Source organism: Dacryopinax primogenitus, assembly GCF_000292625.1.
Source record: "Dacryopinax primogenitus strain DJM-731 SS1 chromosome Unknown DACRYscaffold_22, whole genome shotgun sequence".
Taxonomy (NCBI): domain Eukaryota; kingdom Fungi; phylum Basidiomycota; class Dacrymycetes; order Dacrymycetales; family Dacrymycetaceae; genus Dacryopinax; species Dacryopinax primogenitus.
In genome coordinates this window covers 561,627-589,473 of record NW_024467219.1, presented here as the reverse complement: position 1 = coordinate 589,473, position 27,847 = coordinate 561,627, and the positions used below count along the sequence as shown (strand labels likewise).

The following is a 27,847-nucleotide window of genomic DNA, read 5'->3' as shown; positions in this document are numbered from 1 at the left end:
TTCGTTGTGGGGGGGGGGGGGGGGTTTGCGGGATCGGGATTGGAGCATTGAGGGATGCTGACTCTGACAGTGGGGATCTTGGTAACATGTATCTGTGTAACCTAATGTCCCAGAGGATATGAATTACGGAATCCGAAATCGGAAATATGGAACACCGGAGACAGAGGACAGAGGACACGGACAACGTCCGGGTATACCGACGCATGAACATGTCATATGATGATCGGTCTGTTATTCACCCGGAAAAAAGGGCTGGATGTCAGACAGCTGAAAGGCTAGAGTTGGACGAGCCTGAGGTATGACGACTCTAGAAGTGGGGACAGAAACTACTGACAGCGGGCGTACCACACCAGCTGAATCATCATCCCGTACATCCTCCGAGCCAAACAGGCGCATGAAACAGGTCAAGCTCAACTGAAGAGGGGTATGTTAGACTTATGGGATAGGGATAGGGTTGGGTGCCTTCAAGGTGTGAGATTAGGAAACAGTTATCGGAGGTGCTTGGTGAGCCTCTCAGGACGCGAACCACGTTTGCAAGGTGACTGTGACTGTGACTGTGGATGTGGATGTGGATGTGAATGCAAGAATGAATTATGTGAATGTGAATACGAATGCAAAAAGTCATGCTACACAAACCCAAGAACCCCTGCCTTTCTCTCCGCCAACGCACCCAATACCTAATACCCAACCTCCTTACTCAGCCCTAACGCCCCACCACCCCTCCCCCTCCCCCTCTTCATCTTCAGCCAGCCCAGGCCCCCCTCTCCAAATCCTTACAAGCCCATCATCACCCCCCGTCGCAAGTGTATCCCCGTCTAGCCAAGCGACGAGAGCCACTTCTTTGAGGGGGTCATGTCCTTGCAGGAATACGCCTGAGGGAGCTGGAGTTGGAGTTGGGGATCCTCGGGAAGTGGAAGGGAGGGGAGAGGAGAGGGGGAAGAGCATCACCCCCCCTCCCGCGCTCCCCACAGCCAGCGCCCCACCCCCAGGCGCCGGCTGCATACGGACATAAAAGCTTCCAGGCTTGAACCGTCCCTCCCCCTCTGCCTGCGCTACAACCCCTGACAGCCCAAGCGTGAGAGGGTCGTACGCCCTGATATGGGAGGAAGCGGACAGCGCGAGCACGGAGCAGGAGGAGGAGGAGGAGGGGGAGGGGGTGAGTGTGAGTGCTAGGATGCCACGGGGGGAAGGGGGGGAGTGGGCGATGGGTAAGAGGGGGGAACGGGTGTCCCAGAGTTTGAGTATCCTACAAGCGTTGGTTAGGTTTGGCTGGAAGTGGGCAGGGGGAAGGCAGGGGAAGTAGCGTACCCATCCCCACTCCCGCTCGTGATAACCCTACACTCCCCAGCGTACTCTAGCCCTGTAACACTCGCTCGAGGAGCTGGCTTACGCCCTTTCCGCATGTGCTTGCCCGGCACTGGAGGGGAATGCGCATCAGGGACGTGGAGGATACACGCGTGCGTGCTGGCCAGCCGGACGTCCCAGATCCGGAAGGAGCCGTCTCTTGCTGCCGTACCCAGCAGGCCTGAATCAGGGGGTTAGAATGCGCCGGCGGGGAAGGGGGAGGGGGGGACGTACGAGGGTTTTCCGGGTCCCAGGTGACGCGTCTCAAGCTCCCTGTATGACCTTCCAGCGTTGTGATTGGACTCTGCGAAGCGAGGTCGGTGATCACGCAGTTCCTGTCTCCGGAGCCTGTTGCCTACAGTGCACAGTGTGAATGTGAGCATGCGTGCTAAGGAGGAGAGGGGGGCGTACGAGCAGGGAATCGTCCTCCGAGAAGGCGAGTGCGAAAACAGCGTTCTCATGCGGGGTGAGCGTCGTATACTGTGGTTCTGCCCAAATCATTAGCGTTCCCTGCCCCCTGCCCTGGAAGGAGACATACGGGGATCCCATTTCCTCCTCTTTTGGGTATCTACCAGCAGCACGCGCCCTTCTTCGGTGCCTATGGCTAGGAGAGGCCGGGAATGGAGGAACTGGAGGGAGAAGGGGATGCTTGTTTCTCGTTGGGGGAGAGGGGAGGGGAAACGGAATACGTCGGTGTGGTTCGAGGAGCGGAAAGAGTGGAGATGGGGTTGGAGGGATACTGCGGAGAGTGGTAGTTAGGAGTGTGCAAGGGAGGGAGGGAGGGGGACGTACGGGTGTATGGGCGTACACGCGCTTGATGCCGGAAATCGGTTATGAGACTTGGCCAGGCTGGTGCTGGGCGTCGTTCCATTCTGCGGGGCTTGACCTCGTCTAGCATATCCACATCCACATCCTCGTCCACATCCCCAGAGCGCTTGAGTTCATCCTTCAAGGGACTACTCTTGCAAGGACTCGAAAGTTCCCATTCCACATCGGACGAGCGTGGATCGCGACCCCTTTTGACCCCTCGCTTTGGAAGGGAAGGAGGCGAGTTCTCCCTGCCTGTGCGGTTGAAGTAGGCAGTGAGGGACGAAGGTGAAGTGAGGTTTGTGCGATCTTTGAGTGCTGGGCGGGACATGCTTGGTGTGAGGAAGAGGGTGAGAGAGTGAGACGCGCGTGTGTACATTACTGACGCGTCCCATTTGGGTGTCACGGGAATTGGGACGGAAATGCGGTTCGGGAGAGGTGGCGTTGCGTATGTGGTCCATGGTCAAATGGTCAACGTCGTTCACTCAGTGCACTTGTCTACTTGGATCGACTTTGCGTCATCAGCGTAGTTCACGACGTCACTTCACTCTTACACTATGACGACACTTACATCCTATCCCCCCCCTCCCTATCCAAAACAGCGCACCATCTCCGCCCCTCTTCCCCCTTCTCCCCATCTCAGACCTCATCAAAAGAAACCCATCCTGACATGGTTACAACGTAAACTTCAAAGTGCCCGTCGTGCAAGTAGTTCACTTCCACCTTCTTTACCCAGACCAACAGGGAATGGTTATCATCCTCTACCACCGGGTAACGGTCATCCACAGAACATCAACACAGACAATATAACCAATAATGGCACTCCATTGGAACCTTATCCACGTCGTCCAACATCAGGATCTGTATCTGACTACCCACCAACCCATACATCAGCAGACGACGACGCCTCTACCCGTCCACTTCCCCCAACATCCCCTCCTTCCCCTGCACCGTCAATGCACACCTACTCCTCCCTTTCCATCCGTTCTAGCTCCTACAACCCCAGCTTCAGAGGCAGCAGCTTTGCCATATCCGCATCTACGAAGCCTACTACCTTGCTATCCATCGACACTGCCCCCGCTCCCCCTGCAACAGCAAGAGGCGCACCGAGTATCCATTTCTCCCATCTACCCCCAAGCAGCCCAACCCCCTCCGCCAGTGCACCCCACACGCCCACCCAAGCAGCTCTAGGTCTCCCAAGCACAAGCGGACCGACAACAGAGGACAAGCTCTCTTCTCTCGGGCTCAAACCCCGGTTCCCGAGGTACTCCAAGCCTGACCCGGCACACAACCCCGACCCTTCCTCTCCAGCGCTGGACAACGCTTCGATCCTCACACTTGCTTCTACCACTGCGGATCGTAGGCCTGGGTCTGTCTACCCCGCAAGCAGGTGGGAAGGGTGGGACGAGGGGGAGGAAGAAGAGGGCGCTAGCGTGCGGGCGCTGAAGCCCAGGAGCAGGAGAGGTAGTTGGGGAACGGAGGTCACGGGGTTCACTCTGGGGACGGTGGGGACGGGGATGGAGCTTCCGCCTGGGGTGGGAGAGGGAGAGGAGGGAAGGGAGGGGAGTGAGAGGGTTGGGAGTTGGGTCGAGCCGGACCGGGACGTGGAAGGGGAGGGGGAAGCGGGGGGGACGGAAACGGAGACGGTTGAGGGGACCGTGGGTGCAGAGGGCACGGAAGGCGCGGAGGGGGCGCTGCATGTTGCTGCTGCCCTGCTTATGGAGGGAGAAGAGCCTAGGGGTGCGCATGCAGCTGAGGGAACTTCGGACGCTCGGGTCGTATCCCCAGAAGCATCAGCATCAGCAGCAGCAGCAGAACCAGCAGACGCAGACGCAGACGCAGAACCAGCAGCAGAACCAGCAGAAGCAGAAGCAGGAGAAGCAGACGCAGAAGGAGAAGGACAAGGAGAAGGAGAAGGAGCAAGCCTAGACGCAAGCACACGCACAATCCTAGGCTCCCTCTGGCCAAGTGCAGTACCCAGTCTGGCGGGGAGTACGAGGCCTTCGGTCGTTGGGAGCGCGAGGGGCGGGGAAGAGGAGAAGGGGCGAGGTGGGGGCGAGGCAGGCGCGAGCGGGAGCGCGAGCGTGAATCGGGGCATGCTGGGCGAGGACGAACCCCCGAATTCGGCCAGGACTGGACAAGCCGCCGGACCTGCTACTGGCACTGACACTGGCACTGGCACTGGCACCGGTACTGGCGCGGGGGTGGTCCTGGAAGGTGAGGGGGAGACACCAGTCAAAAGCCACAAGCAGGAGTCGGACAGCTGATGTGCGTCATTCTGACTTGTTCTGCCTCCCGACCGACATATTGAGAGAAGCGTGAACTGACGGACTGGACTGTCGGTTATGTGTACGTGTACCTTCCGACTGTCTTCTGATGACGGGCGGTCGATTATGGTATGTCAACTCCCAACTCCCAACTATCGACTATCAACTCTCAATATCAACTATCGACTATCAACTATCAATATCAATATCAACTCGATCACCGACCCAACTCTTCGCCGTGACTCATGAGCGCGAGCGCGAGCACGAGCACGAGCAAACACGTCTCCCAACTGGCAGCCGATGTATGGCACAGATTTCTCATTTCCCTTTCTCATTTCCCTCTCTCATTTCATGTTTCTTGTCTGCCTTTCTCTTTCCTCCCCTCCCCCTCTCTTCCATTCCCTTCCCTATCCCCGTCAGAGGGGTAACGTAACGAACTTCTTTCCTTTTCTGCTCTTTGCGTCATATCCATATTCAGATTCATGCTTCGCCATCTCCCGTCCCCAGCACTTTATCGTCCGTCCGTTCATCATGCATGATCGTCCATCCTATCCTTTGTCCTTTCTCATCCTTCGTCCTTTCTCATCCTTCATCCCTCATCATCTCTCCTCATCTCTCCAATGCCCAACAACCGTGTCATAAACGTACACCGCTCCATGAATGAAATTTCCGAGTTTTGCCTGTGACTGTGAGGCTGCTGGCTGAGTAGAGGTGGAAGTCTCGTTTCGGCAGACGTTAGCTCCGTATGGCCGTTCGCAGAGTCTAGCATTAGACGTGACACGGCTTTCTCCATAATACGCAATATCACTTTCGTTGTTCTTCAGCTGATATGGTCAAGAGGGGAACACACGATGGTTGTCTCTGAACATATGAGTGTTCTAATATAGCACTATTATAATAATGTACGGTATGTCTATGTTGACCATCCGCGTATCACTGAACACGGCAAAGGCCCCCCGGCCGATGATATAATACAAAACTTGTGGATGTCAACGTTGATTGCTAGGCGCTCCGATACAGTCGCAAGCAGACGTCCCAGAGGACCTACACAGCGTTAGTTAGTCCAGACCCAGGACGATAGGAGGGTGGGCGTGAAGCGGCGAGTCCTCCAAACGCTCATCACTCCCGCGCAGTAGCCCCAGATCATGGGCCAGACCGGCCACCAGCTTGCGATGTTTTCCAACACACGTCTTCTTCGACGGTCGCCTTCTGACCAGAAGGCGTATGCATGTCCGACGCCAACCGCTGACCATGTGTCGTGCTGGCGAGTATTCCGTACCACGCCTCCAGCGTTCGCGTCTTACGGGGCGTCGGCAGCCGTGTCCGTATCGGCGGTTTCCTGTCATGACTATGAGGGATACAAAATATGACAAGCAGGAGCAAGGCGTACCTCGACCTCGCTTTCCCTCTCTGTCTCTTGCCCATGCTCATCACCACCCCGCTCAATATCATCTCCACCCTGAGCAGTGCCCTCTCGACCAACTCCTCCAAGACGATCAAGGTTGTCGAGCAGGTTTGCGACAGCCGAGGTGCTCTCATTGAATTGGTGAAGTGGTACAGACTATCACTATTGCCGAGAATGACAACACCATCCCCAGTACCATGATGATACACCTCAAGACACGATTCACCAATTCAACGAGAGCACCTCAGCTGTCGCAAACCTGCTCGACAACCGATCTGCAAGATAATAAGACAAAGGGGAGCGAGGCGTTCTTGGACGTTACTTTACTCCAGCTCTCTCGATCCCTCGTATATGCTCATCGCTTCGACTCTTGACTTGACTTGCGTGATCTTGAGCGGTGGATTCTCGAGCGAGCGGAATCGATAGAATTTTCTGGCGCTTGAGATCTTCGCGCGTTCGTCTCATACTCATCACTCATCGTCATGATAGCACAGTATCGCAATCATTTGGAAGGCAGATGCATGCGTAGGATTGTTGCGGGGAAGTTACTGAAGGAAGGCAGTGAGGATGGCAAGAGGTTAAACACGTTGAGGACACAAGGTGGGTTGCGAAAGAGATGCGGACGGCCGAGAGGAACGGCGTTTTACTCTCCCTGTCAGGTGCCAGGGGCTGTGTGAACGTTCAGGTTGACTCGGAGGCATTCTACTATCAATGATGCATTCTTCCATCAGCGCCCGATTATCATCTCCTTAAATAAATGCGACGCTATGAACTCTTGAGAGTCAGGAGATGGCCACCTCGCAGTCCAACATCCAAGTAATCGTCCTCCCGTGGTTCCCCCAAGATTCGGTGCGCTTGCTCGCTGTCTTCATCACATCGTGTTCACGGCGGTCTCAGCTGTTTGATCCAGCCCTTCGACTGCTAGACGAGAATGTCAGAGCTTCTGTCACACGATTCTACAGAAAGGAAGGCCGGTGGCGTATGTACTTGACACGCAAGTCATGTCGAGCACCGGCTGATGGTACTTAGGCTCTCTCCTCGGTCGCCTTTTGACCGTCCTGGTGCTGCGGGATCAAGGTGCAGAGGGAGAGCTTCAATTTGAGAAAACATCCCGAGGAAAGCCGTACTTGGTGCGAAGACGATTCTTGCCGAGAAATAACATGTCTGACTCTGCATCAGGCCCATCCAGTCCTACATCCGCCCATTCTCTTCAACATTTCTCATGATAATAGCCTCATTGCCTTTGGATACTCTCGACCCCTTGGGGATGGGCCGCATCGCATTGGTGTGGACTGCATGAAGCTCGCTATCCGTTCGGATGAGACGCCGCGTATGTTCGTTCAGGTGATCAGCGAACAAGTACGTTCATGCCCCTCTCCTCATTTCCCCTGTTCACCCGTTTGGCAGCTTACGCCAGGCGAACTCGCATCACTTCAACAGCCAATGTCGGACGAGCATTTGATTGAACGCGCGTTCATCATCTGGACGATCAAAGAAGCCTTTATCAAGGCCATCGGCGAAGGCATGGCTTTCGACCTGCAGCAGATCGATTGTCGTTTGGACCAAGGGGCTATCTGGGTCAGCGGCATGCCCGCTACAGAATGGCAATTCAGGCTATGGGCGATTGAGATCGTGCCTGCCGGGATGGCCCGACAGAGATATGCCGTGACGACTTGCGAATGGGTCGGAGAGGGAGGCGGGGTTATTTTCGAGAATGGAAGTTCGGACCGACTGGAGCTCATGTTGGGAACCGATCTTCTGCGTCGCGTCGGTCTCGTATCAGCTGAAAGCGAAGCAGAGATGCAAGTCACCTTTGGTGCCTTGCACTGGTTAGCATAGAGGCGAATGATGCGTCACCCCACACACAGTGGCGTTTTCTGTCGAACACATATCTACTCGGTGCAACCAATGATTCGCGCACCAGCTATTCTAGTCTTAGAACAAAGCTCTATGGACGCTGGTGGGCTTCGAATACTCTCACCACTTCGGAACACTACTACCGCGAACAACAACTGAGGCTCTCTCTGCAAATGCGTTTCTACTCATTCTGAGCAGTTCATCCTTCCTGTGAGGCGTTTGCCAGGCTGTCTCGGATACAACATGCCTTCCGTCTGATGATCCACGGCTAGAGCGGGATCAAAGGTGCTTGCACTCCGCTTCGGACGACCAATAATCGAATAAATTGACAATCAGTATCGAACAACCTGTAAGTCTGCTAGTCCATTCTAAGTGTGGAATGCAAATGTCTGACTCTATTTCATCGGAAGTCCAAGAAGCAGTCATGTATGAGGGCAAGGACAGGCATGAGACCGTCCCAGTGTGCTCACTGCCCCGGGTTGCGGACTCGCGATGCGATCCACTGAATGAGCAAGTCTCTGATCAGAATAAGGAGGATGAGAGGGCTACCAACGTTGCTGCGTTGCCACCGGCAGTTTCCCTAACTACACCGTCAAGTTCTTCTCAGCGTTGGCCGGAACCTCCTCCGCTGCCTGGCCCGTTGTTGACTGGGCCAGAGTATGAATTTGAAGAAGCTGTGAAGCGCGCGAAACGGAATCTCCCAAAGCAGCGGCGCGAGTACTTGGCCAACCACCCTCATATTCAACTTGCCGAAACTTCTACTGCAGGGTCTGGGCCTCAACCTCGCATGCAGACATTGCCCGAACCTACGAATAGAGTTCGCGATGGGACTCGGTTTTTACTATCTGCAGGAACAGCCGGCAATTCTATGGATGCAGTCCGTCTCTCCTCGGAAAATCCCTCCGCACATCCTGCCATGTTCGAGCTCTCTGACTTCAGACTTCCCGAGGAGGATGAAGCACAGGAGCATGGTCGTCCATCCAGCTCGAACAGCTCGGCAACCCATGAACGTCATCTCGGTTCTGCTACCTACAGAGCTCTCCCATCAACTGATGCGGAGTCTTCATCCATGGCAGAAATCTCCTGGATCTCTTGGGCCCGTTCCGTTTGGGCGACATGGATTGGGTGCTTTTAACGAGCAAATCTTTCGTTATCCATGCCCCAAGCACTGTGACTGAAGTTCTCATCTGGATCGGGATGATCTGTACCTCCTTGGCGGCAGGACCAGGCATGCAAGGTTACACTTCACCTTCGTCGTCACTTCGATCAGCGGGGATCAGCACTGACGCCGCATACATATGTACATGGCATAACATCGGCCTTTGTAGTCCCATGCCTAAAGAAGCAGAGGCTGCTATATAGCCTCACCATCAGGGCACTACATTCCCGCGAAAGTTGAACTTCACTGCAATCCTGTGTGTGATACATAGGGCGATAGGTTCTCGAGATTCACTTCCCGGAGAGGCGGTGAGAACCGGGCTTCGCGGGCGTCTGTTGGCCAGAAAAGGGACGACAGTATTGGCCCCAATGATCGAGGATAATATCCCGTTTCTCTGCCGAGGCTTGATCCATGCAAATGTCCCCCAGGACCGTGGACCTGGTAGGTGGAACATATACCAGAGGATCAGAGAGACGATGTTAGCGAGGGCGAGGTATGCTCTTTTGCCGAAGACACAAGAGGATAGACACGTTGGCAGTGCCAGGGGGGAAGAAAGCATATGGTTCGTAGGTAGAGATCGGGGTAATCTATGTTGATTCAATGCCAAGCACAAGAATGTATCACCGCCCGCAGAGAGCTCTTCCTTCATCGAACGAGCTGCGAGTACAAGATTCTTCCTGATAAGGACTCGCATCTCTTACCGAGCCCGCATTGTCTCCCCCTGATCAGACCACACTTCGGTGCTAAACTTACATCACTTAAGAGACAAGCGACATAGGGGTACACGTGCGGGGCACGCTTAGTGCTATTCATGGAGGTAAGAACGTTGTCGCCCTTTGGACACACATGAGGCAATGACACGCACACGATGAATTTATATAGACAAGTGCCGACTCCGCATGGCGGGATAAAGGCATGCCCACTTCCCAGGCCTCGTGGTTTCCATATCCCGACGGGTCACATCCGAGGCCCACCCAAATGAGAGGAAGCCAGGGTCAGCCGAGCGCCTGGTCCGGTTCCGAAAGGAACCCGCTGTGCTGATGTGTGATCAATGGGATGCGGCAAGTTCCATAAAGGGACAAGGCTACGATACTTTCCGCCATAGCCGGGAAAGTGCGAGACGGAAGGACGGTGCGAGCTGACTGCTGGCCGTATTAATGCTCGGAGCCGAGGAGGAAGTGCTTGTCGGACAAAACGGGAATCAGGGTTCGATGACATCAGCGGAAGAATTCGCATTGGTTAATGACTTTTTCAGTGGCCAGCAACCTCCTATCCGGTAGCGCTCGGCGCATTTCCAATCTGTCCTTTCGCATGCTCCCATGCAGTGTACCTAACACGTCCTTCTGACACGACCACCGTATATAAGGTATGTATCGCCTGCTGTTCCTCCATCTCGAGCTAAGCAGACTACAGCCGGTCGCATTCTCCATACCTACGGACAAGGTATCTACACCCCGTACGGCCCGCAACATCCACCATAATCGCACGCCATAATGCCTACGAACTACACCCCCGGTTACATGCACATCCTCATCTACTCGGTGAATAACCATTCTGGCTACGTCGCACTCGCACTCGCAAACACCTACGCGACCGCCACGTACTACTATGCGTACGATTCGCCCGACGAGCCAGGGAGAATCATGATGCTTCCTCTGAGCTTGCTGCAGAACGGATATCAAATATTCGCCATGTCTCGATGCTCGACGCGGCCAACGGACCTACGAGAAATGCAAGTTGCGTGCGACGTCGTTAATAACCTTCCGGGTGATAGAAGCACCTGGGGGCCGTGGGACTGGTGTGTTGCCCTTCTTAGGGCTATGCCAAGGGAGATGGTGGACATCGGCGCACTCGCTGCGTTTGCACTTAACACTGGGCTTGAGCTGCAGGGGTAGCGAGCAGTTGGGGGGTGGGGACTAATGAACGCAAGCCGGAGGGCTTGCCTTGCACATGGTACATTGAACATACATGGTACTGTACTTTGTACTACACTGTCTACATCGAACATGCACACAACTGATCACCGCCGATCTGCTGATTCCCCATTCAGATCGTTCGAGAGAAACCCTGGACCGCCCCCGATGGATGTGGGTCATTGGCGATATGTACCGGAGCATCACTGCCTTTTGCGGCTATCGGAGCGCCTTCTGGCGGGAGAGTCACCTGCATTTGGTGCAGTCTTCCAACTGCTCGAACTTCGGAAGTGGATACTACACCCACTGATCCCAACAAACAGCATCGAGAGACGGAAGTCGCTGTGGAGCGAAGATGTTTCTCATGATGCTGGACTCCGATTGCGGAAAGTTTAACTCCACGCAGGGGCACGCATCCGCTTCTTCCGGCAAATTCCGACTTCGTCCACGTACTGCGCACCTTTCCCAACTAGGACGAGTTTCCCAACTAGGACGAGTCAGAGGCCCTGCTCACATTCCCTAAACCCCTATTTTAGTCGTAGGCTGTTTGCATCACCAGTCCGGTGTGTAGCGGTGCCTATAGGGTGAGAATCAGTTGAACTCCCTGGGTTCTAACAGTCTGAAACAGGTCGGCATGAAAGGAGACGGCACTGGCAAGCGACCGCATCTTATCCCAATGAAAGATGGACAAAGCACAAGCAACTAGTAGCGCCCATTGATCTTTCCCGATTAGCTCAAAGGCTAACAAGCTGGGGCTCTTCATCGAAGCCAAGGAGCTGGTTCTGGGCTTCTGGGCTTGGAACTGTTGCTTCCAACTGTTGCGTGGACCTTGGCTGAACGATCTTCTGTATTTCGGCACCGTTAGGGCCGGTTTAGCATGTTCATCACGAGCCAGGCATGCTCGTTGAGGTGTCTCTGACTGGATCGCAGACGAACGTATCAGAGGCAGCGCGCTTGGAGACCAAATTAGAAAGTTGGGAAGGGAAGCTTTGCTGGGAGTTGCCAGCGCTACAGAACGAACGGAGGAGAGCTTTCAGCTTCTACTACAGAGGGAGAAGGCAAGTCTAGACAACCGCTCGACAGGAGGAAGAATAGAAAAACTGTTATCTTCAGAACTTAGGAAGGCAAGAACCAGAGAGAGGGAGTCGATGATCCTCTCACGTTGCACGTGTGCAACACGAGTCAGCGAAGGTATAGTCAAAGGCGTGAAGTGACATGTTGCACAGAATACCTATCTGTCTGTATCCACCTTACAGCGACGATCACCTGTTCAGCTGTTTCATCACCTCTTCGACCGTGCTCAGAACAAAGAAATCATGGGCGTTGACCGCGGGTTTGACCTCTACCCTCCGCTCGAAGATTCCGAGCCGGACATGTCTAGATGGGCGAACTTCCTCGAAGCTGTCATTCGCTACTACCGCGGAGACGAGAACTTCACCATCAATAAGAACAATGACCTCGTCTTCAAGCAGGGCGAGGGGCCCACGCTCATGCGGGAGGCACACCGATTCCGCCGGTTCAGCTCGAAGGTGTCGGGTAGCCACGCGGGGAACGTGGAGACTTATCTGAAGGAGGTCGCGCGCATTGCGAAACGTTACTTTGGGGAACGGATCAAGAGTTGGTACGAATTGGACGATGGGCTGATGGTGCCTGACCATGCGCTGGAGGTATATGGGTACAATGTCGCAAAAGGGGTATATGGATGGGATGAGGTGTATGCTGCTAGGGATGGGAAGTACGACGCTGTAGAGGGGAAATATACTGCTCGGATGGTACCGGTGTCGAAGGGAGCTATGTAGTCCGAGCCTGTCGTTTCTCGTAGGGTGGATGTCGCGGGACGTTTGCACTACTGAATACGAGGCTCCAGCTGAAGGGATAGCGGACGCATGGCCATCACCATGATTCATGGTACTGCCCATTGCCCATTGTACTGCACTGTATACATCTATGCACATGACTGATCACGGCCGATCTGCTGATTCCACACCAGGTCAGACGAGACAAACCAGGGGTTGGATCGAGCGTGGCAGATGCGGGCCATTTCCGATACGCTGGGGATTGTTACTTCCTTTTGCGGCATATCTTCCTTAATTGGGAAAGATTTGGTTTTGTCATCCTTTAGGTGAGCTTGGTTGTACCGTTGGTGTTGCATCCGGGGTTGGCTGGAGAGTCTGATCCGGGCGCGGTATGCGAACACAGCTGCCTGTCCTGCCAAGCCACCGTATCTCACCCCATTAGCAAGACAGACGAAGAACAAGCCGTGATCACGGCCGGTCTGCTGATTCCCCGCCAGGTCAGACGAGACAAACGAGGGGTTGGATCGAGCGTGGCGTATGCGGGTCATTTGCGATACGCTGGTGTTTATGACTTCCTTTTGCGGCATATCTTGCTGATTTGGGAAAGATTTGGTTTTGTCATCCTTCGGGTGAGCTTGGTTGCATTGGTGTTGCATGGGGGTTGGGCTTGAGGGTCTGAACCGGGCGCGGTATGCGAACACAGCTCTGCCAAGCCACCGTATCTTATCCCATTAGCAAGACAGACGAAGAGCAAGCCGAAGCACCGGCGTCAAGAGCTCTTCTCCAGACCAGAGACTCCGAGTGACTGGGTGTGTTAATTGGACGAGTCGGAATTTGGATCGACGATCGTCTGTATTTGTCATAGCAGGAGGTATAGGAGTCATCGTAAGCCAGTTATGTTGCTCGTGTTGTTCCTTTGGCTAGATATCGGAGATACCAGGGCTAGGCAGGGCTACGGAGCTTCAAGTTGTCGGAAAGAGCAAGAGCAGGAGGGTGCAGGACAGAACAGAAGTAAACGTGTGGACTAGCTTCCAGCTCCCACGACAAATGGAGAAGGCAACACCGAGTCTAGACAACCGCCTGACAGGAGTTTAGATAGAAAAGCGAGGGAAGATCAGGTCCGTTGTCCTAACAAGTCAGGGAAGGAGAGAACCCTTGACCCGAACCCCCAGACCCTGTTGAGTAGGGCCGAGGCTTTTGGGTTGAAGGAGGAGAGTAGGGCGGTTCTTTCTGGAGTGTTCGCTGGCATGGCAGGGCGATGTTGAGGTGTGAGCATGGCGGTGGTGGTGGTATAGCCGGAGTATTCAGTCTAGTGTTATGAAACAGAGAATGTATTTGTGATATCTAATCAAGCGTGAGTATTAGAGGCTTTAGAGTGATGATGATGTGATGGTGAAGAGAAAGGGACGGATGTCGCGGAGACTTGAAAGGGAGTGAGAGAAGTGTGTGCCTGAACCAATGTGGCGCATATTCCCATCACTTTACTCTTAGCTGCTCGCTCGCTGTTCGCCTCGTCCCCTTTGCCCACTCTCTCTAACCCTCTCTAACCCTAACCACCGGTAAACCCCACGAAGCAAGCGGGGGTAATGGCCACCCCTACAGCTACTCCCACACCGTCCCACACTCCTCATTCATCACCCTCCATCCCTCAAGCATTCACACAACGACGGACTTCAATTCGACAACCAGCAAGACCGTCTACTGCTCCTTACCTCACTCATGCTCCCATACTCGGGGCAACACCCTTGAGCCAACTCAGGCCACGATCAAGTCAACAGCTGAGGAAGAGCACATCCTCAATACACCCAGTACACCCAATGCAACCCATCACACCCCCATTCCCTACCCCGAACCCAAACCAACAACAAGGAGAATCATTCCCCCTCTCTCCCATCTCCCCACAGCCCATCTCCCGCTGGAGAGCAAGTCTCGCCCATCTCCGAGCAGCAATCTCCAACCCCGCACCGGAAGACCCGGGCTTGTACTCGAGCGCAGACTCACTCCCATCCCGATGGGAAGATGCGGATGACGCTCTCTTTTTATCTGCCTTGACACATAATGGGGTCGGGGCGGGATTGCCAGGGCAGAGGGAGGCGGACGCTTTGGCAGAAGCGGAGCGAGGGGGTGGGGAGGAAGGGGAAGGGTGCCCGTACACAGGGAGATGGAGAGGCAAGGTCTACCAGAGCAGCACAGACAGCGTAGACGAAATCGTTGTCGACGGGTTCCTCTCCCGCCCGCACCCACGCCCGCACGCGCATGCTCTCCCCCAATCGCAATCCGAGTCCTCCGAACCCGAACCCCTCTTCTACCCTCCCTCGCTACGCGAACCCCCCTCCCGTGCGCCGCCCAACTCCTTCCCTGCTCTGGTATGGTATATCCTCGGCCTGGGGGGTGGGGTAGGGTGGTGCAGACGCAGAGTTTGGCCCGCTGTGGGACGGTTTTTCGACTTGAGCTTCTGGAGCGATGCACAGGAGGAGTCTTACAGGCGTGATGTAAGTTCCTCAGCGCTAGCATTTATCCGCACAGCGAATGCTGATCTTGCACAGTGGTGGTACACCTCTAAACAACTCGCATTCACAGCCTCCCTCTTCTATATCCTCAATACCATCCTCGCGATCTCTCTTATCCCGCGTCCCCTCAACCTGTACAACAAGATCACCTATTTCGGGATCGCGCCCCTCGTCACCGTGCCCATCACGATGATGGTCCTGTTCAACGCGCCCCGTTTCCGATGGAGACATAATTGGCAGATCGTCTACCAGCCAGTGTTATGCATGGCCACTTGGTGCTGGGCGTGGTTTAGCATTTGGGATATGTGGGCGTGTGGGTATTATCAGACGGTGGATCATCCGATGTGTGGGAATAAGGACTTCTTGTCGACATTTTAGTACGTCCTTTCCCCTCCCTCCCGTCTTCCATATCCGCGCATATAGCTAACCTAATCTCACAGTTTCGCCACAGCCCTCCCCGTCCTTGCCCTCTTCGCGCTCGGCCAGCACAGACTCTACGCTTCCCTAGGCGCGATCGCCTACTTTGTACTTATGTGTGTGCTTATACTGCCGGATCGGTCCAGTTGGGTCAGGAGTGAGTCTTTCTTTTTGGACAAAGTGTGGAGGGGAGTGCTGATGTTTTGGGTTGCTTGTTCCCTCTACTGCGCTCTCGCATATACGTGCCTTCGCTTCGCTCGCCAGACGTACTCAACTTCATCGTCTTCCAAGCCTTCCTCATCTACGTCCACTACATGCGCGAACAAGCCGAACGACGGATATTCATCCTCCGCGAGCAGCTCAAAGCGCAATTCAAAGTTACGGAAAAAGCGCAGGATCTTGAGCGTCGTGCCAGCGATAGCAAGAAGCGTTTTGTATCTTATATATTTCATGAGGTGCGCGTCCCACTCAATACTGCCCTCTTGGCGGTGCAGAACTTGGCGCCGGACGTGTTGAGCTGGAGGGGGAAGGATGATATTGAGTTTGGCGCGCTGGAGGGGAGTCTGAATATGATGTCCAAAGGTGCCACCACTCCCTATCCAGAGAGAGATAAGTGCTGACGCGTTTGTAGTGCTAAACGACGTGCTCGACTTCAACCGCATGGATTCGGGCAGGTTTGAATCCACCTCCTCTCCCTTCTGCTTCCATAACGTCATACGCACCATGCTTATCCCGCTCGAGCTAGCAGCCCAGGCTCGCGGGCTGAGCGTCACCACCCAGCTGGACACGGCGATCGATTCCGAGGCGAATAGGGCCGCGGCGGCCGAGTGCGAGTCGGGGGCCGACGCACTCCCTGTGCAGGGGGAAGGCTGGGTCTTGGGGGACGAGATGCGCCTTCGGCAGCTGGTGACGAACCTTACGAGCAACGCCTGCAAGTTCACCCCTTCCGGCGGGCGGGTGTGTGTGCGTACGACCCTGATCAAGCGCTGGGAAGGGCCTTGTGCGAGCGAGGATGGGAAGCCGAGGAACAGTTCTGCTTCTGAGTTGAGCGATCCTGGCGGAGAGAGCGGGAGCGACCAGAGTCCTTGTAGGTGGAGAGGACGCCCTGCTGGTAGAGATAGTATTGTCGTTAGGATCGAGGTGGAGGATACGGGCGTCGGGATCCGGCCTAGGGACATAATGGCCAACCAGCTATTTAGGTGCGTTCCCGTTCGACCTGCCATCATGATCCCGGTCAGGCTGACCTTGTGCAGCCCGTACGTCCAGACGGAGATCGGCAGATATCAAGGTGGGAAAGGCACGGGCCTCGGACTTGCTCTCGTTAGGCATATCGTCAAGCTCTCTGGGGGTAGGCTGGGCGTGCGCAGTAAAGTCGGAAAGGGGAGTACGTTCTGGGTCGAGCTCGCCCTTGGGGTGGGGAAGGAAGCTGTGGCCCCGGTTACGGAAAGGCAGCGGCTTGTGAGTGAGGACCTGCCCTTGGCTCCGTCTGCATCTGGGTTCGAGGAGGAGGTCCCTCCCCCGTTACTGATGAATGGGACGGGAGGGACAGGGACGATGTTCACTGCCATGTCTAATGTGGGGGGGATGAGGATCCCTCTTCCCCAGACGGGGGTGATCGACGCTCGCGCTGTGGAGGGGGCGACGCCTAGTACGCAAGCGAGCACTGGGTCTAAGGGGTACCTCGACACCCCCCTGAGCGACGGTGCGGGCTTCTGATTCTGAAACGTTTAAGGCTTAGCTCATCTTGTGTAGACTCGGCGATGAAGACTATCCTGGAACATGACGGTATGGTTGAGCTCACATCTCGCCGCCTGGCTCCTGCGCCTGTGCCTGCTTCTTCCCCAACCGGGACGGTGCGATCCGACCCCTCCCCCAACCTGGCAGAAACGCTCTCCACCCAGTCCTTCGCTCCCCTCCTACCGCCTGTTCCGCCGGAGGAGACAACGGCAAAGTACTCCCCGAACAGGGGTGTGTTGGCTGCTGCCCTCCTCCCTACACCGAGGGACTCGCCGACCGACGTGCCCGCCACTAACCCCGTGCGTGCCCCTGCTCCTTCCCCGGCTCCGGCTGTGCCTGCAGAGGAACCCCTGCCCGTCCTCGTCGTCGATGATGATAACCTCACGCGTCGGCTCATGGCACGCATGCTCTCCCGCATGGGGTGTACCGCCGACACAGCGGAAGACGGTTCCGTAGCGCTCAAGATGTTGCTAGGGGAGACGGCGGCAGCGCGGGCGCTAAGCTCCGACCCGTTCTACGCTGGCGCTGTTATCCCCCCTCTCTCCAACGGCCAGAACCAGGACGAGCCAACAGACGAGCATAAATACGGCATCGTCTTCCTTGACAACCAGATGCCGTTCTATTCTGGCGTGCAGGTAGTGTACAAGCTTCGCGAGCTTGGAAGGCACACGTTCGTCGTTGGCGTGACGGGGAATGCGCTTGCTGAGGATCAGCAGGAGTATCTAGACGCTGGGGTTGACCGGTATGCCTGACATCTACATCTTTGATTTGTGACTGACAATATTCGGCAGCGTGCTTACAAAGCCAGTAATGGAAAAAGACCTTCGGGCAATGGTGACGCTTGCGCGCAGTGTGAGAAAAAAGAAACGTGCCATCCCTCCCCCGGCTGCGCTACTTACTCCTCTACCACCATCAAAATCATCCGCAACGTCACGAAGTGACTTGACGGCACGACCATAGATGTTCCCCATTTTCGATTTTGACTTTCGACTCTTGACTTTCGGCTCTCGACTTTCGACTTTCGTTCCTGCCTCTCATTCCGTCGCTCTGTATCAGTAGGTTTTCGGACTTTATCTGCGACACTCTCTCGTCCATGTTTGCGAATTCCGCAATAGTTTGAACACGTTTGTTCTTGATGGCGTAATATCTCTGCTCTGCTGTTTCTCCTATTACACTATGCTCGAATGCGCTTTTGGGGTTTCTGACACGCTGTAACCATACATTACTATCTGTACTCGTAGCACAGGGATTGTCACGAAATTATCTTGACTGTTCCCCCCTGATGAAACCTTTGATCCGTTACCAAACGTTGGCCACCGAATCCCCAAAACCGAAAGGGACTAATCGGGATCATGACGACATGCCGACCATGTGTTCCCTTTCGGCTGCCTAAATATTCTCAAGCGCGCCGCGGTTCGGATGCGCGAAGTCACTTCCTGCTCTCTTCTAAACCGCTGTGCTTGTTGCGGAATGATAACGCGCGGCGTGTAACTGCCAACATGCAGAGAATTATCGATTATTCGCAGGGTAACACGTTTATTGACGAGCCTCTTGAGTGTATATCTGATATCACGTGCTCTTGCAGAGGATGATGATGCGACGCCGATGGAGATCGAGCACGATCCATTCACACCCAATACCCTTTACATCGCTGTCTACGCGACAGAGCGTGAAGGCAAGTTGCAGGAAGATCTTGGAATGATGTTTTGTGCCGTAACGCCTACCGCCGGCACGTACTTTATCGCCCAACCCCGTCCAGCAGATGGCAAGTTCATCTTGAACATGACGAGCACCTATCCAGCCGACTACACTATCCGAGGATGGTATCCGATTGGCAATAGACCTGTCGAATATCGGGAGACGACAACTGCTAATGGCAAAGTGAATGGAGTTCGGCGCGATATTACGACGGGCGAGTCATGGCTCTGGACCGCCCGTTTACTGAGAAGTTTCAGCGAGAAGCCGGACACGATCAACTGGGGTGCAGTCATACCTGTGGTTGTCGCACGAACTCACATCATGTCGGATGAATGTATCGAGAACATGGTTGGTGTTGTTCCCGGTTTGGAGGAGGCCATACAGAACAAGCAGACGTGAAGGACTGCATGGACGCTATTGTTGCCGCAGGCATGCAGGCTATGTTCAGGGCAGAGTTGTAAACTATCCATCGGCAATATTAGGTTCGCCTCACCCTCCTTTGTATATTGTTCTCGTCTATCACTCTCCACTTATACATTAGGAAGTTAATCGTAGGAGTTAAGTGAAAAGTGTTTATCTTCATACAGACGTTCTCACGGAGACACAGATTCATCTCGAAGGTGGATAATGACCAGCACGATATATCGCCGTGATCCGCCCGCAACTTTGGGCAAATAACTTGGGGAGCTCGCCCTGTGACTCCGAGCTATAAGATCGTTGCGTTGTATCGTCCAGAAATTAGGAGGCTCGTCCTTATCATCCCAGCGCGATTTACCGGGATGGATATTGATCTCCACATATCATCTCTTCCTGATCTGATACCGCATTGTGATCTGGGAACGCAGTCGTTTTCCTACTGCCGAGCCGTTTCGAGGAGTCGACATGACGAGAAGACCTATGATGTGACCAGCCACAAGAGGGAAGCTATAATGGGACAATCCGTTCTCGCATACTGTTGCGGGCATAAAGCGGAGTAAGAAGGCAGAACTGATGAAGATCGGATAAAACGCCGCACACTTGCTGCATTCAACCACACCCACAAATTGGATATTGCCACATGAATGCGCCACATTGAAAGGTCAAACACTCTTTGAGGTGATGGCGGAGAGAAATGATATGGTTAAGATCTGATGAAAGCCTGTTATAGATGACTTTCGTGATACAGTGGAATTACGTGCCACCTGGTCCCGCGGTCCCGCAGCCTTTATACCCGCAGGCAAGGCTAGCCATTTCGCAGCCCACGCCGAGGATGGGAAAGCATGTGAGGAAGGTCGGCCCCTCCCAGCTGACCAAGTGACTGAAGTACAGAAGTGTACTGATTCCAGGAGGTCGGTAACAGGACTGTGCGGACTTGGCGAACACGCTTTGGGGGCCGAAGACAGCAGCAGGCGATACGAGGGGATCTGAGAGGCTATGAAGGAAGTGCGAGCTTATTTGGGCGGTGCTGAGCATTGTGCGAGTCTTTGATGTGCTTGTAACGGGAGGCTTGAGCTGAAATAATGAAAGCACGCACAGGCGATTTACCTGCCATGGCACCCGCATTACTGCCCAGTGGATTGGCGGACGATCGACAGTGGGAGCAACTAATTGTTGCATCCTGGAATGGGATCGGCAGCTAGAAAAGAAGCGAGGGAATCCAGAAAAGATGTTGAGTTTCCGATGAGCGTCTATGACATGAAGATATAACCCAGAGATGTCTGGTGTTCGCATCCGTTGTGCTGAAGGAAAACATTTTTGTTGGCGGAGATTGGGCAGCGAAAATCATGTGATCATGATCATTATACAGTGCACATAGCAGGCAACCAGATGCACAAAACACGAGATGACAGAGACCAAGGTACAGATGTGTCGACCGCTCCGACAAGCAATGGAGAGCGACGGTCTATTCCATAGCGACCTCTTCGGCAGGTGCTTCCCTGTGTTAACAAAACAAGTCAATATGACTTCACGGGGAAAAGGAGGTGACTTATTATGTAGAGAACATTGTTACACCTGAGCGTCCGATTAAAATATGTGCATGTATGCAGGTTAAAGGAACCCACCGGATGAATACCTCCCCAAGCGCGCCATTCGACTTGCCGTCCTGGAACTCCTCTGTGTTCGCCAGCTAGCAAACAAATATAGTCAGTTCTTGCTTGTTTATGCCCCAAGGTAAGGAAGACGCACCTGAAGGTTCATGAACCCATCAGTGCTGACGAGATACCCCTTGTATTCGAAACCCCATTTCAGGCGAACGAGAACCTGCTTGCCAGTGAGGTCCTGAATGAACGGTTTGGGGTTAACGGGAGTGACCTGACACATTGTCAAAAACTTCTAAATACATCGAAGGCGATATACGCACAGGTCCAGGTCCAGACGACATATTGCCGTATTTTTTTGATGTTGACAAGTCTATAAAGTGGTGTGGTGGTGGTCGTGCGCGCCTATGACAAGCAAGGGCCTTTTCCCGGAAGCAACCGCCTCCTTTCAGGGTTCAGAAGAATCGGCATCGCCACTGCACTCTATATAACCCCCGCGGTTTTCTCGAGGTGAGGCGCGTCCCAGGGCCCGCGTGTCGAAGGAACAAACTATCGCCACTCAACATCGGAATTGACAGTTACTCCGAAACTGCTATCTGGAAGAAAAATCAAAGCAACTGGCGCTATTCTTGATCAAGTTTACACCTGAGAGGTTTTCGGAGAAATTCGTGAAGCGAAAATGTCGGACAACGAGATGCTTCACGGGGGAGACGACGACCTTAGCCTCCCCCGAGCGACGGTCCAAAAGATCATACAGGGTGCGTCTATCTCCGAAAATTAAGATTTCACTATATATACTTACATGCATATGTTTATTCTGGGATGTAGAGATGCTTCCAAATGAGATGATCTGCGCGAAGGACACAGTCACGCTAATTATCGACTGCTGTGTGGGCACGTTATTCATGGTCCCTCTTTGTCAGATATTGACCCGGAATCAGAGTTCATTCACTTGATATCTTCGCAAGCGAACGATATATGCGAAAAGGAATCACGCAAAACTATTGCACCCGAGCATATACTAGCTGCGCTAAAGGAGCTGGGTTTTGACAGTTATGTCCAAGAGGTCGAGAGTGTGTTGAAGGAGCATAAAGTGCAACAGAAGGTGTGTAACGTCACGTTTCTGTGTTGGGTCCACAGCGGTTTACTGATGCACGGATTGAAGGAGAGGGAAAAGAAGAGCAATAAGCTGAACAAATCGGAGTTCACGGAAGAAGAGCTGCTCAGACAACAGGAGGCGCTGTTTGCCGCAAGCCGAGCACGTTTTGCGGCAACGGGGGGACAGCCGGAGGATGCATGACATTCGAAAGACATCAGAATGCAGATATCAGGCACCTAGAAGGAGTTGGTGGTGGTGGTACTGGTACTAGTGCCGCTGGGACAAGTTTGTTTCCCTTAATTGGGGCCCTGTTGCAGAGTATTGTAAACTACCCTTGTGTACTCTAATTTGTATCATTGCTGGGCCCGACCGTCTCTATACTACGATCGGATACCCGATCCATGTTCTTTCTTGATTCGTACCAGCCCCTCGACCTGTACTGTATCTTTCAATGCCTCTAATCTGCTTCTTGCATCCACCTCCCAGCGCTCCCTCGCCGGCCGAAGACTATGTTGCTCGATCGTATACCCCGCACTCACGCTCCCCTACAACATCGCATCCCGTACATTTCCCTCTGTTAGCTCTAGACCCACAGCCAATCCGCCAAGGAAAGCGTTACCAGCACCTGTGACGTCTACCACCTCCCTTCCCTCTCGCAAGCAAGGGCGCACCCAGTGACCAGAATACTCGCGGGAATAAAGATACGCGCCTAGCTCGCCAGAGCGGATGATTACCGCCCCAGGTTTCCCTTCGAGAGAGGCGTTATATAGCTCCTCGGTAGCGCGCACGATGAGGGGCTTGGTGGGAGGTCCAGAGAGGGAGAGAAGGGAGAGAGCTTCGTCTGCGTTTGGGGACAGAATGCGTAGGTGTGGGATGACGCGACGGAGCTGGGGGAGCTCTTCTGGTATACAGCGGTCCTGCACGCACATTGGAAAAAGGAAGCAATTAACAATGGGTCAAGAGCACATTCAGGTGAGACTTACGGGAATAGGCTCATAGATCAGCTCCGGATTCCATCGTAGCTCCTGAAGCTCGTCGAGAATCTCAAGCGCCTTGTCGGGGAGCAGATGAAGTGGAGAAACTTAGGTCGAGCAAGGGGGGTGTTGACGAGATCTTTGGGCGAAATACGAACACGAGGGGAAAGGTATTCGAGCCTGTGACTCATCGTTAGCGAAAAGCGCGACTTGAAAAGAGTGACGTTTAACAATGGGAGAAAACATACCCTCGTACCTCCCCTCGGTAGATATTAGCTACCTTGGTAGTACCGCGCAAGGGGTCGTCACGATAATGAAATATGGTTCCGTAACTGTCCAAGGTCGATTGGAACATGGTGGGGAAGTCCCCGCCACGGTCGACGATCATGCCTATCTTAGTGGGTGGGAGCCTGGGATTGGGTGAATCATGCCACATAAACTGCCAGGGAAGAAGCAGGTACCATATGCGGGCTCCAATAGCACCTAAAGGGATGATGAGCAGGTAGGGGTGCCAGAGAGGGGTAAGACGCACAGTACGTCCCTCCGCCGCCGATCTACTTCACTCCTCGTGAGCTGGTGATCAGGCATAGAGAGCAAGCAAATCAACCCGCACCTCAGGCTCGTGGGTTCTTCGTGTAGGTTTGCCATCTTCATCCAGGAAGTGAAATTGGTCCACGATGAACATCCCCAGCGTGACGAGGGTACATTGTCCACCTTCGTTGCTGGTGGACATGGTCGTTCTTAGAGACGTCTATTGATATCATTGTCACAGCCACTGGGTTGTATCTGCAAGTTGCTAATTTGCGAGAATTTTGGGAAAGTGATATAATCATCGCAGCCCCTTACAAGTACAAGTGCAAACAAAAATCAAACAAAAAGAAATCAAGACCAAAAAAGAGAAACGTATTACAGGGGTTATCTCCGCGCTTTCCCCTTCCCGCCAACACCTCCAAACATCTTTCGCCTACTCTTGCTGGCCTTATCGAACCCCTTGGCTTTCTTCCATTGCTCCTTCCTGTTGTCCCGCTTCCCATGTGTCGAGATCTTCTCCTCCTTCAGGCCCTCCATGGCGGTGTCTTCTGTCGTCTCCGCAGGGTGCCCAAGCTCTGAGAATACAGAGAAAGGGTTAGCACAGTCCTTTATCTCACCAGAGAAAAGAGGAAAGCTATCCTCAACGAGACGGCACGCCCTAGTAGGGTGACTGTGCATCCTCAAATAGCCAACCTAGCTGTGCATCCCACGGTGTCTCTCTGAGCGTGCGGACACCCTCTACTCCCATCTCTTCAGGGTTTAACAGCCCAAGGCAAGTATAAGCCCAATGCTTTGCCTCGGGGGTTAGGTACCCGCCATCCCAGACCGAACTCTCAGAGGAGGGTGTAGGAGAAGGAGATAGAGAGGAAGAGGAAAAAGGGGGTGACCAACCTGGTACTTCCTCCGGCTCGTCACCATCCTCTCCTTCGACATCGGTCTGAATCTTGTCTGCGAGCTTGCGGTGTAGTCGCTCGACTCGTGCGGCGTGCGTTGCAGCGTAAACCGAGTCTTCGCGCTTTGCTCGGCGGAAGGAGCGCTTTACTTTTGAGCGGAGTCCTTTGGCCATTTTCGCTGGTATGTGTTCGTTCGAGGTGTGGTAGTGAATTGCAGAATTTGCCGGAATATGGACGGTATAATGCGATATATGTGTACGATAGATGCTCTCTACTCAATAATGCTTGCTAATATCGTGGGCGAAAGGGTGTTTGCGGAGGTCGTGGTCGCAGATCTGAAAAGTGGAAGATGACTACGCTGGTTCCACAGCCAAAATTTCGCAGCAGTGGCTGCGCAAATACTCGAATCCCGGAGCCGATAATAATCCGTCCCCAGGTGACGTTATCGGAGACCCGTCGGTCGTGTGTCCTCTGCGCCCTGAAGAATCCAGCACTTTCCAATGCCCTAGCTTACTCTGACTCCTCTTCCTGCACTTCTGTTATCCTACATCGTCTCTCTCTCCCTTGTACAGCACGAAGATGGCAGCCGAGCATCACCCACATACTGAGCCTCTCAGTACAGAGCAGTATCGGGCTTCGCGGCCTAACATCTGCGGGCCGGACTCTGGTCCTGAGGAACCGTTTCCTATCGTGATGTACGGGCTTGTGCAGCCGGGATTTGGCAGAGGGTCGAAGGAGCTAGGATGCCCAACAGGTGAGCGTTATCCTATTTCCTGGCCTCGTCTTTTCAGAAGATGGTTGGACCGAGGTCTCCTCAGTGTGGAATGCTCACTCTGCCTAGCTAATCTTCCAGATGACGCAATCGAGCTCATGGCCTCCAAATGCCAGCACGGGATCTACTACGGCTACGCGCGCGTGCACCAGCCGCCACACGGAAAGCCCGGAGACCTAGAAGAGACAGAGATCGAAGTGTACCCTATGGTCATGAGCCTGGGAAACAACCCGTACTACAACAATGAGAAGATGACTGCTGTGCGTGCCTTTACTAGAGAGCTGCTGCTGCGCGGCTGGAGTATATGCTCTGTGGGATGCTGATTCTGTATGACAGGAAGTGCATGTGATACACGAATTTGAACATGATTTCTACGGGCACGAAATATCTGTTCTCGTGCTCGGATACATCAGGCCAGAGCTGGATTACACCTCACGTGGTATGTCTTCCCCTCTTCTCTCTTTCCCTCCTGCGTACTGACACCAACCCAGATGCACTCAAAGAAGATATCGCTACCGACATCCGAGTAACACTGAACTCCGTCGCCCGTCCGACGTATAACAAGTACAGGGAGGACGCTCACTGGACTCGAGCCCAGATCCGATGATGGAGCTCTCATCGCAAGCTTTGAGGGTCAACTTGGATGGAAGGAAGTGGTTGGGCGACCGATGCGTGACGTACGAGAGGAGAAGATGTATCAATTAGCTGATATCTGATAGACCGGTGATTGCAACCTAGAGGGCAAGCATCCATCTTACCCAACCCAAATAAGTAGCAAATGTTGCCGTGTGCTCGGTCATCGAATATCCCCATAAAATCTCTGCACATCACACCTGCAGATGCTCGCATTGTGTTGCGTTGCTGAGGTAGGCGGGGGAAATCATAACCGTGGTACGAACCGCCTGAAACGGAACCACCACATCGCTACTCCTGCTAAGAGACCACCGACATGCCCCGCATTATCGATTCCTCCCACGCCCACTTTACCACGTCCCTGCATGTCGTCAGCACACGCCTTCATAAGAGTACGGGGAATGCGGAGAGCGGAAGAGGGGGAAGATGTCTGTGGTTGGAGACTTACCTGATAGAACATGCATCCCAGTTCATAGAGGAATACCCCGCCCATACAGGCCCATGCCGGGAGGGGGATGATCCCGAACAAAGCGAACTGCGCGGTGGGGAAGACACACGCATACAGGGAGAGCGCGGCGTACGTCGCCCCGCTCGCGCCTACGGATTGGCCAGGCTTGTTCCCCCGCCAGTAGATAGAGACGAGGGAGGAGATTGCTCCTCCTACGAGGTAGACGCCGAGGAATGGGGAAACGCCGAACGTCGCTATGAGTGTCGGACCGGAGAGATAGAGGATAAGGCAGTTGACGCCGAGATGCATCGTGGAGATTTGAGAGAAGGAAGTCGTTAGCAGCGTCCACCTGTCGTGCGGTGGTCTGCGTAGCTGCTAACGCGCGAAGGGAGGGACTTACCAGCGCCCTCTTTGCCAGTTATCCCACGAACTCATAAAGTTCCTCATCATAAACTGAAGTAACTTCTGGTCGTTAAACCTTTGCTACTCCGAGTTCAGCTTCCCGCGGCGAATGCATATGTTCAAGGTGAAGACCCACCGCGTTCGTGATAGCGACATTCCATTGGATCCAGACTGCGACGTTGATACCTATGATGATCCAGATGATCCAGCTCGGGGGGACGGCGTCCACCTGTCGGCGGAAACGGGTCCACCAGGTCTTTTGCGGTGGGGATGGGGGACGGGAGCGGGGGAAGGGGGCAGGCGAGGGTGATCGGGCTCCACGAGGTGCGGATCGTTGGAACGGAGCAAAGGAGGGGAAGACACGGAGTACGCGGGAGGTTGAGATAGGTGAGGGCGTTGCACCTGTGGGTGAGGTAAGGGAGCGTGTGAGGGTGAGGGTGTGTAGTCGGTACGCTCGTGTGAGGATAGGCGACGTCCGAGCTGCTGGACGCCATGCCGGTGCTAGAGTGGACAACGCTGTTCTTCCCAGTATACTCGGTGCCCGTCGACAGCATATAGCGATAAGGACGTTCATGTTGCCTGCACTGGCGTCGAGGACGATGAGGACGCGCAGGAGACGGTACGTAATGAGGGAAATTGGAGGGTCGGCGTTAAGGGACGCTTGAACGCTCAGCGCTGTATACTCCTTTTGTCCGATTACAGTAACATTGATGAACATCCTTGGGTAAAATGATAACAGTTTACTTTGTGTGTCGTGTGCGTTGACCAATCGCATAATGGTAGTTTAATTGTTTGTTATTTAAGAGTTGTTTTTATACCATATGTATTATTGACTGACTGGCTGAAAGGAGAAAGACGTCATGAGAACAGTGTTCTTACCTCTTCTTCTCATTCAACGTCATATAAGAACACCTGCTCATCGTCACATTATATATCCAACCCAAACAGGTCAGTAAAGGTAAAAATGATATATCCATTTCATCTTAGTCGGCATTGGTCGGGCTGAACATGGGCCGGTGTCAGTCATTGGTTGAGCCCTGAACCGCATCTGACTCCCGAGTCGCACTGTCCTCCACCTTGAACCACCGCTCTTGCCGGCCATGTCGCCCCGAGTCTCCACCTCGACAGCCAGGGAGGTCGCTGTCAGCCAGCACACTCTCCCGCCCG

The 27,847-nt window shown here is 54.0% G+C and overlaps 13 protein-coding genes across 13 annotated transcripts; 10 read left to right on the top strand and 3 right to left on the bottom strand.

Moving 5' to 3' along the window:
• Positions 1 to 693: 693 nt before the first annotated feature.
• Positions 694 to 2,482, bottom strand: DACRYDRAFT_18643 (WD40 repeat-like protein; the record flags this gene model as incomplete). The annotated part of the gene is made up of 6 exons (XM_040771373.1): positions 694 to 1,246; positions 1,309 to 1,525; positions 1,579 to 1,699; positions 1,756 to 1,832; positions 1,883 to 2,083; positions 2,137 to 2,482. The coding sequence occupies 6 exons, from the start codon at positions 2,480 to 2,482 to the stop codon at positions 694 to 696; spliced, it is 1,515 nt and encodes a 504-aa protein (XP_040624589.1).
• Positions 2,483 to 3,088: 606 nt separating this feature from the next.
• DACRYDRAFT_25043 (uncharacterized protein) lies at positions 3,089 to 3,709 on the top strand (the record flags this gene model as incomplete). Its single annotated transcript, XM_040773979.1, has 1 exon — positions 3,089 to 3,709. A coding segment is annotated over exon 1 (484 nt), but the record flags the coding sequence as incomplete, so codon positions are not given.
• An 85-nt stretch (positions 3,710 to 3,794) lies between these two features.
• On the top strand, positions 3,795 to 5,037 carry DACRYDRAFT_25042 (uncharacterized protein). Its single transcript, XM_040773978.1, has one exon. It carries the CDS (start codon positions 3,850 to 3,852, stop codon positions 4,078 to 4,080), a length of 231 nt encoding a protein of 76 aa, XP_040624587.1. The 5' UTR covers positions 3,795 to 3,849; the 3' UTR covers positions 4,081 to 5,037.
• A 1,564-nt stretch (positions 5,038 to 6,601) lies between these two features.
• DACRYDRAFT_84718 (uncharacterized protein) lies at positions 6,602 to 7,802 on the top strand. Its single transcript, XM_040776694.1, has 5 exons — positions 6,602 to 6,672; positions 6,721 to 6,802; positions 6,853 to 6,953; positions 7,003 to 7,182; positions 7,231 to 7,802. The coding sequence occupies exons 1-5, from the start codon at positions 6,613 to 6,615 to the stop codon at positions 7,660 to 7,662; spliced, it is 855 nt and encodes a 284-aa protein (XP_040624586.1). The 5' UTR covers positions 6,602 to 6,612; the 3' UTR covers positions 7,663 to 7,802.
• A 40-nt stretch (positions 7,803 to 7,842) lies between these two features.
• Positions 7,843 to 8,815, top strand: DACRYDRAFT_119348 (uncharacterized protein; the record flags this gene model as incomplete). The annotated part of the gene is made up of 2 exons (XM_040770772.1): positions 7,843 to 8,029; positions 8,091 to 8,815. The coding sequence occupies exon 2, from the start codon at positions 8,105 to 8,107 to the stop codon at positions 8,813 to 8,815; it is 711 nt and encodes a 236-aa protein (XP_040624585.1). The 5' UTR covers positions 7,843 to 8,029; positions 8,091 to 8,104.
• A 1,332-nt stretch (positions 8,816 to 10,147) lies between these two features.
• On the top strand, positions 10,148 to 10,986 carry DACRYDRAFT_119347 (uncharacterized protein). Its single transcript, XM_040770771.1, has 2 exons — positions 10,148 to 10,205; positions 10,253 to 10,986. The coding sequence occupies exon 2, from the start codon at positions 10,333 to 10,335 to the stop codon at positions 10,732 to 10,734; it is 402 nt and encodes a 133-aa protein (XP_040624584.1). The 5' UTR covers positions 10,148 to 10,205; positions 10,253 to 10,332; the 3' UTR covers positions 10,735 to 10,986.
• Positions 10,987 to 12,010: 1,024 nt separating this feature from the next.
• Positions 12,011 to 12,631, top strand: DACRYDRAFT_119346 (uncharacterized protein; the record flags this gene model as incomplete). The annotated part of the gene is made up of 2 exons (XM_040770770.1): positions 12,011 to 12,524; positions 12,575 to 12,631. The coding sequence occupies exons 1-2, from the start codon at positions 12,069 to 12,071 to the stop codon at positions 12,629 to 12,631; spliced, it is 513 nt and encodes a 170-aa protein (XP_040624583.1). The 5' UTR covers positions 12,011 to 12,068.
• A 1,503-nt stretch (positions 12,632 to 14,134) lies between these two features.
• Positions 14,135 to 18,172, top strand: DACRYDRAFT_119345 (uncharacterized protein; the record flags this gene model as incomplete). Its single annotated transcript, XM_040770769.1, has 8 exons — positions 14,135 to 15,040; positions 15,095 to 15,435; positions 15,499 to 15,632; positions 15,740 to 16,057; positions 16,107 to 16,674; positions 16,729 to 17,177; positions 17,228 to 17,954; positions 18,004 to 18,172. 8 exons carry the CDS (start codon positions 14,135 to 14,137, stop codon positions 18,170 to 18,172), a joined length of 3,612 nt encoding a protein of 1,203 aa, XP_040624582.1.
• A 478-nt stretch (positions 18,173 to 18,650) lies between these two features.
• Positions 18,651 to 19,833, top strand: DACRYDRAFT_25037 (uncharacterized protein). Its single transcript, XM_040773977.1, has 3 exons — positions 18,651 to 18,739; positions 18,798 to 19,467; positions 19,518 to 19,833. The coding sequence occupies exons 1-2, from the start codon at positions 18,712 to 18,714 to the stop codon at positions 19,307 to 19,309; spliced, it is 540 nt and encodes a 179-aa protein (XP_040624581.1). The 5' UTR covers positions 18,651 to 18,711; the 3' UTR covers positions 19,310 to 19,467; positions 19,518 to 19,833.
• Positions 19,834 to 20,662: 829 nt separating this feature from the next.
• DACRYDRAFT_25036 (small nuclear ribo protein F) lies at positions 20,663 to 21,329 on the bottom strand. Its single transcript, XM_040773976.1, has 5 exons — positions 21,252 to 21,329; positions 21,077 to 21,202; positions 20,953 to 21,017; positions 20,881 to 20,902; positions 20,663 to 20,828 (listed from the first exon to the last, which is right to left on the bottom strand). The coding sequence occupies exons 1-5, from the start codon at positions 21,270 to 21,272 to the stop codon at positions 20,793 to 20,795; spliced, it is 270 nt and encodes an 89-aa protein (XP_040624580.1). The 5' UTR covers positions 21,273 to 21,329; the 3' UTR covers positions 20,663 to 20,792.
• Positions 21,330 to 21,471: 142 nt separating this feature from the next.
• DACRYDRAFT_97087 (histone-fold-containing protein) lies at positions 21,472 to 22,944 on the top strand. Its single transcript, XM_040777422.1, has 5 exons — positions 21,472 to 21,686; positions 21,757 to 21,822; positions 21,870 to 22,033; positions 22,094 to 22,195; positions 22,688 to 22,944. Exons 1-5 carry the CDS (start codon positions 21,608 to 21,610, stop codon positions 22,703 to 22,705), a joined length of 429 nt encoding a protein of 142 aa, XP_040624579.1. The 5' UTR covers positions 21,472 to 21,607; the 3' UTR covers positions 22,706 to 22,944.
• A 972-nt stretch (positions 22,945 to 23,916) lies between these two features.
• Positions 23,917 to 24,598, bottom strand: DACRYDRAFT_59044 (uncharacterized protein; the record flags this gene model as incomplete). Its single annotated transcript, XM_040775535.1, has 2 exons — positions 23,917 to 24,054; positions 24,431 to 24,598. The coding sequence occupies 2 exons, from the start codon at positions 24,596 to 24,598 to the stop codon at positions 23,917 to 23,919; spliced, it is 306 nt and encodes a 101-aa protein (XP_040624578.1).
• A 324-nt stretch (positions 24,599 to 24,922) lies between these two features.
• Positions 24,923 to 26,934, top strand: DACRYDRAFT_25034 (riboflavin kinase). Its single transcript, XM_040773975.1, has 7 exons — positions 24,923 to 25,179; positions 25,267 to 25,457; positions 25,534 to 25,636; positions 25,689 to 26,193; positions 26,281 to 26,630; positions 26,682 to 26,761; positions 26,817 to 26,934. The coding sequence occupies exons 1-4, from the start codon at positions 25,005 to 25,007 to the stop codon at positions 25,802 to 25,804; spliced, it is 585 nt and encodes a 194-aa protein (XP_040624577.1). The 5' UTR covers positions 24,923 to 25,004; the 3' UTR covers positions 25,805 to 26,193; positions 26,281 to 26,630; positions 26,682 to 26,761; positions 26,817 to 26,934.
• Positions 26,935 to 27,847: the final 913 nt, after the last annotated feature.

Excerpts from the sequence above, each read along its gene's own strand:
- DACRYDRAFT_25042 (XM_040773978.1), top strand. The coding sequence starts at position 3,850 with ATGTTGCTGCTGCCCTGCTTATGGAGGGAGAAGAGCCTAGGGGTGCGC.
- DACRYDRAFT_84718 (XM_040776694.1), top strand. The coding sequence starts at position 6,613 with ATGGCCACCTCGCAGTCCAACATCCAAGTAATCGTCCTCCCGTGGTTC. Across the intron at positions 6,803-6,852 it reads CAGAAAGGAAGGCCGGTGGC|GCTCTCTCCTCGGTCGCCTT; the intron begins GTATGTACTTGA and ends GATGGTACTTAG. Across the intron at positions 7,183-7,230 it reads TTCAGGTGATCAGCGAACAA|CTTACGCCAGGCGAACTCGC; the intron begins GTACGTTCATGC and ends CCCGTTTGGCAG.
- DACRYDRAFT_119347 (XM_040770771.1), top strand. The coding sequence starts at position 10,333 with ATGCCTACGAACTACACCCCCGGTTACATGCACATCCTCATCTACTCG.
- DACRYDRAFT_25037 (XM_040773977.1), top strand. The coding sequence starts at position 18,712 with ATGCAGAGAATTATCGATTATTCGCAGG. Across the intron at positions 18,740-18,797 it reads AATTATCGATTATTCGCAGG|AGGATGATGATGCGACGCCG; the intron begins GTAACACGTTTA and ends GTGCTCTTGCAG.
- DACRYDRAFT_25036 (XM_040773976.1), bottom strand. The coding sequence starts at position 21,272 with ATGTCGTCTGGACCTGGACCT. Across the intron at positions 21,203-21,251 it reads TGTCGTCTGGACCTGGACCT|GTCACTCCCGTTAACCCCAA; the intron begins GTGCGTATATCG and ends ACAATGTGTCAG. Across the intron at positions 20,829-20,880 it reads GTAACAATGTTCTCTACATA|AGGGAAGCACCTGCCGAAGA; the intron begins ATAAGTCACCTC and ends TTTTGTTAACAC.
- DACRYDRAFT_97087 (XM_040777422.1), top strand. The coding sequence starts at position 21,608 with ATGTCGGACAACGAGATGCTTCACGGGGGAGACGACGACCTTAGCCTC. Across the intron at positions 21,823-21,869 it reads AATTATCGACTGCTGTGTGG|AGTTCATTCACTTGATATCT; the intron begins GCACGTTATTCA and ends ACCCGGAATCAG. Across the intron at positions 22,034-22,093 it reads AGCATAAAGTGCAACAGAAG|GAGAGGGAAAAGAAGAGCAA; the intron begins GTGTGTAACGTC and ends CACGGATTGAAG.
- DACRYDRAFT_25034 (XM_040773975.1), top strand. The coding sequence starts at position 25,005 with ATGGCAGCCGAGCATCACCCACATACTGAGCCTCTCAGTACAGAGCAG. Across the intron at positions 25,458-25,533 it reads ACAATGAGAAGATGACTGCT|GAAGTGCATGTGATACACGA; the intron begins GTGCGTGCCTTT and ends TCTGTATGACAG. Across the intron at positions 25,637-25,688 it reads GCTGGATTACACCTCACGTG|ATGCACTCAAAGAAGATATC; the intron begins GTATGTCTTCCC and ends ACACCAACCCAG.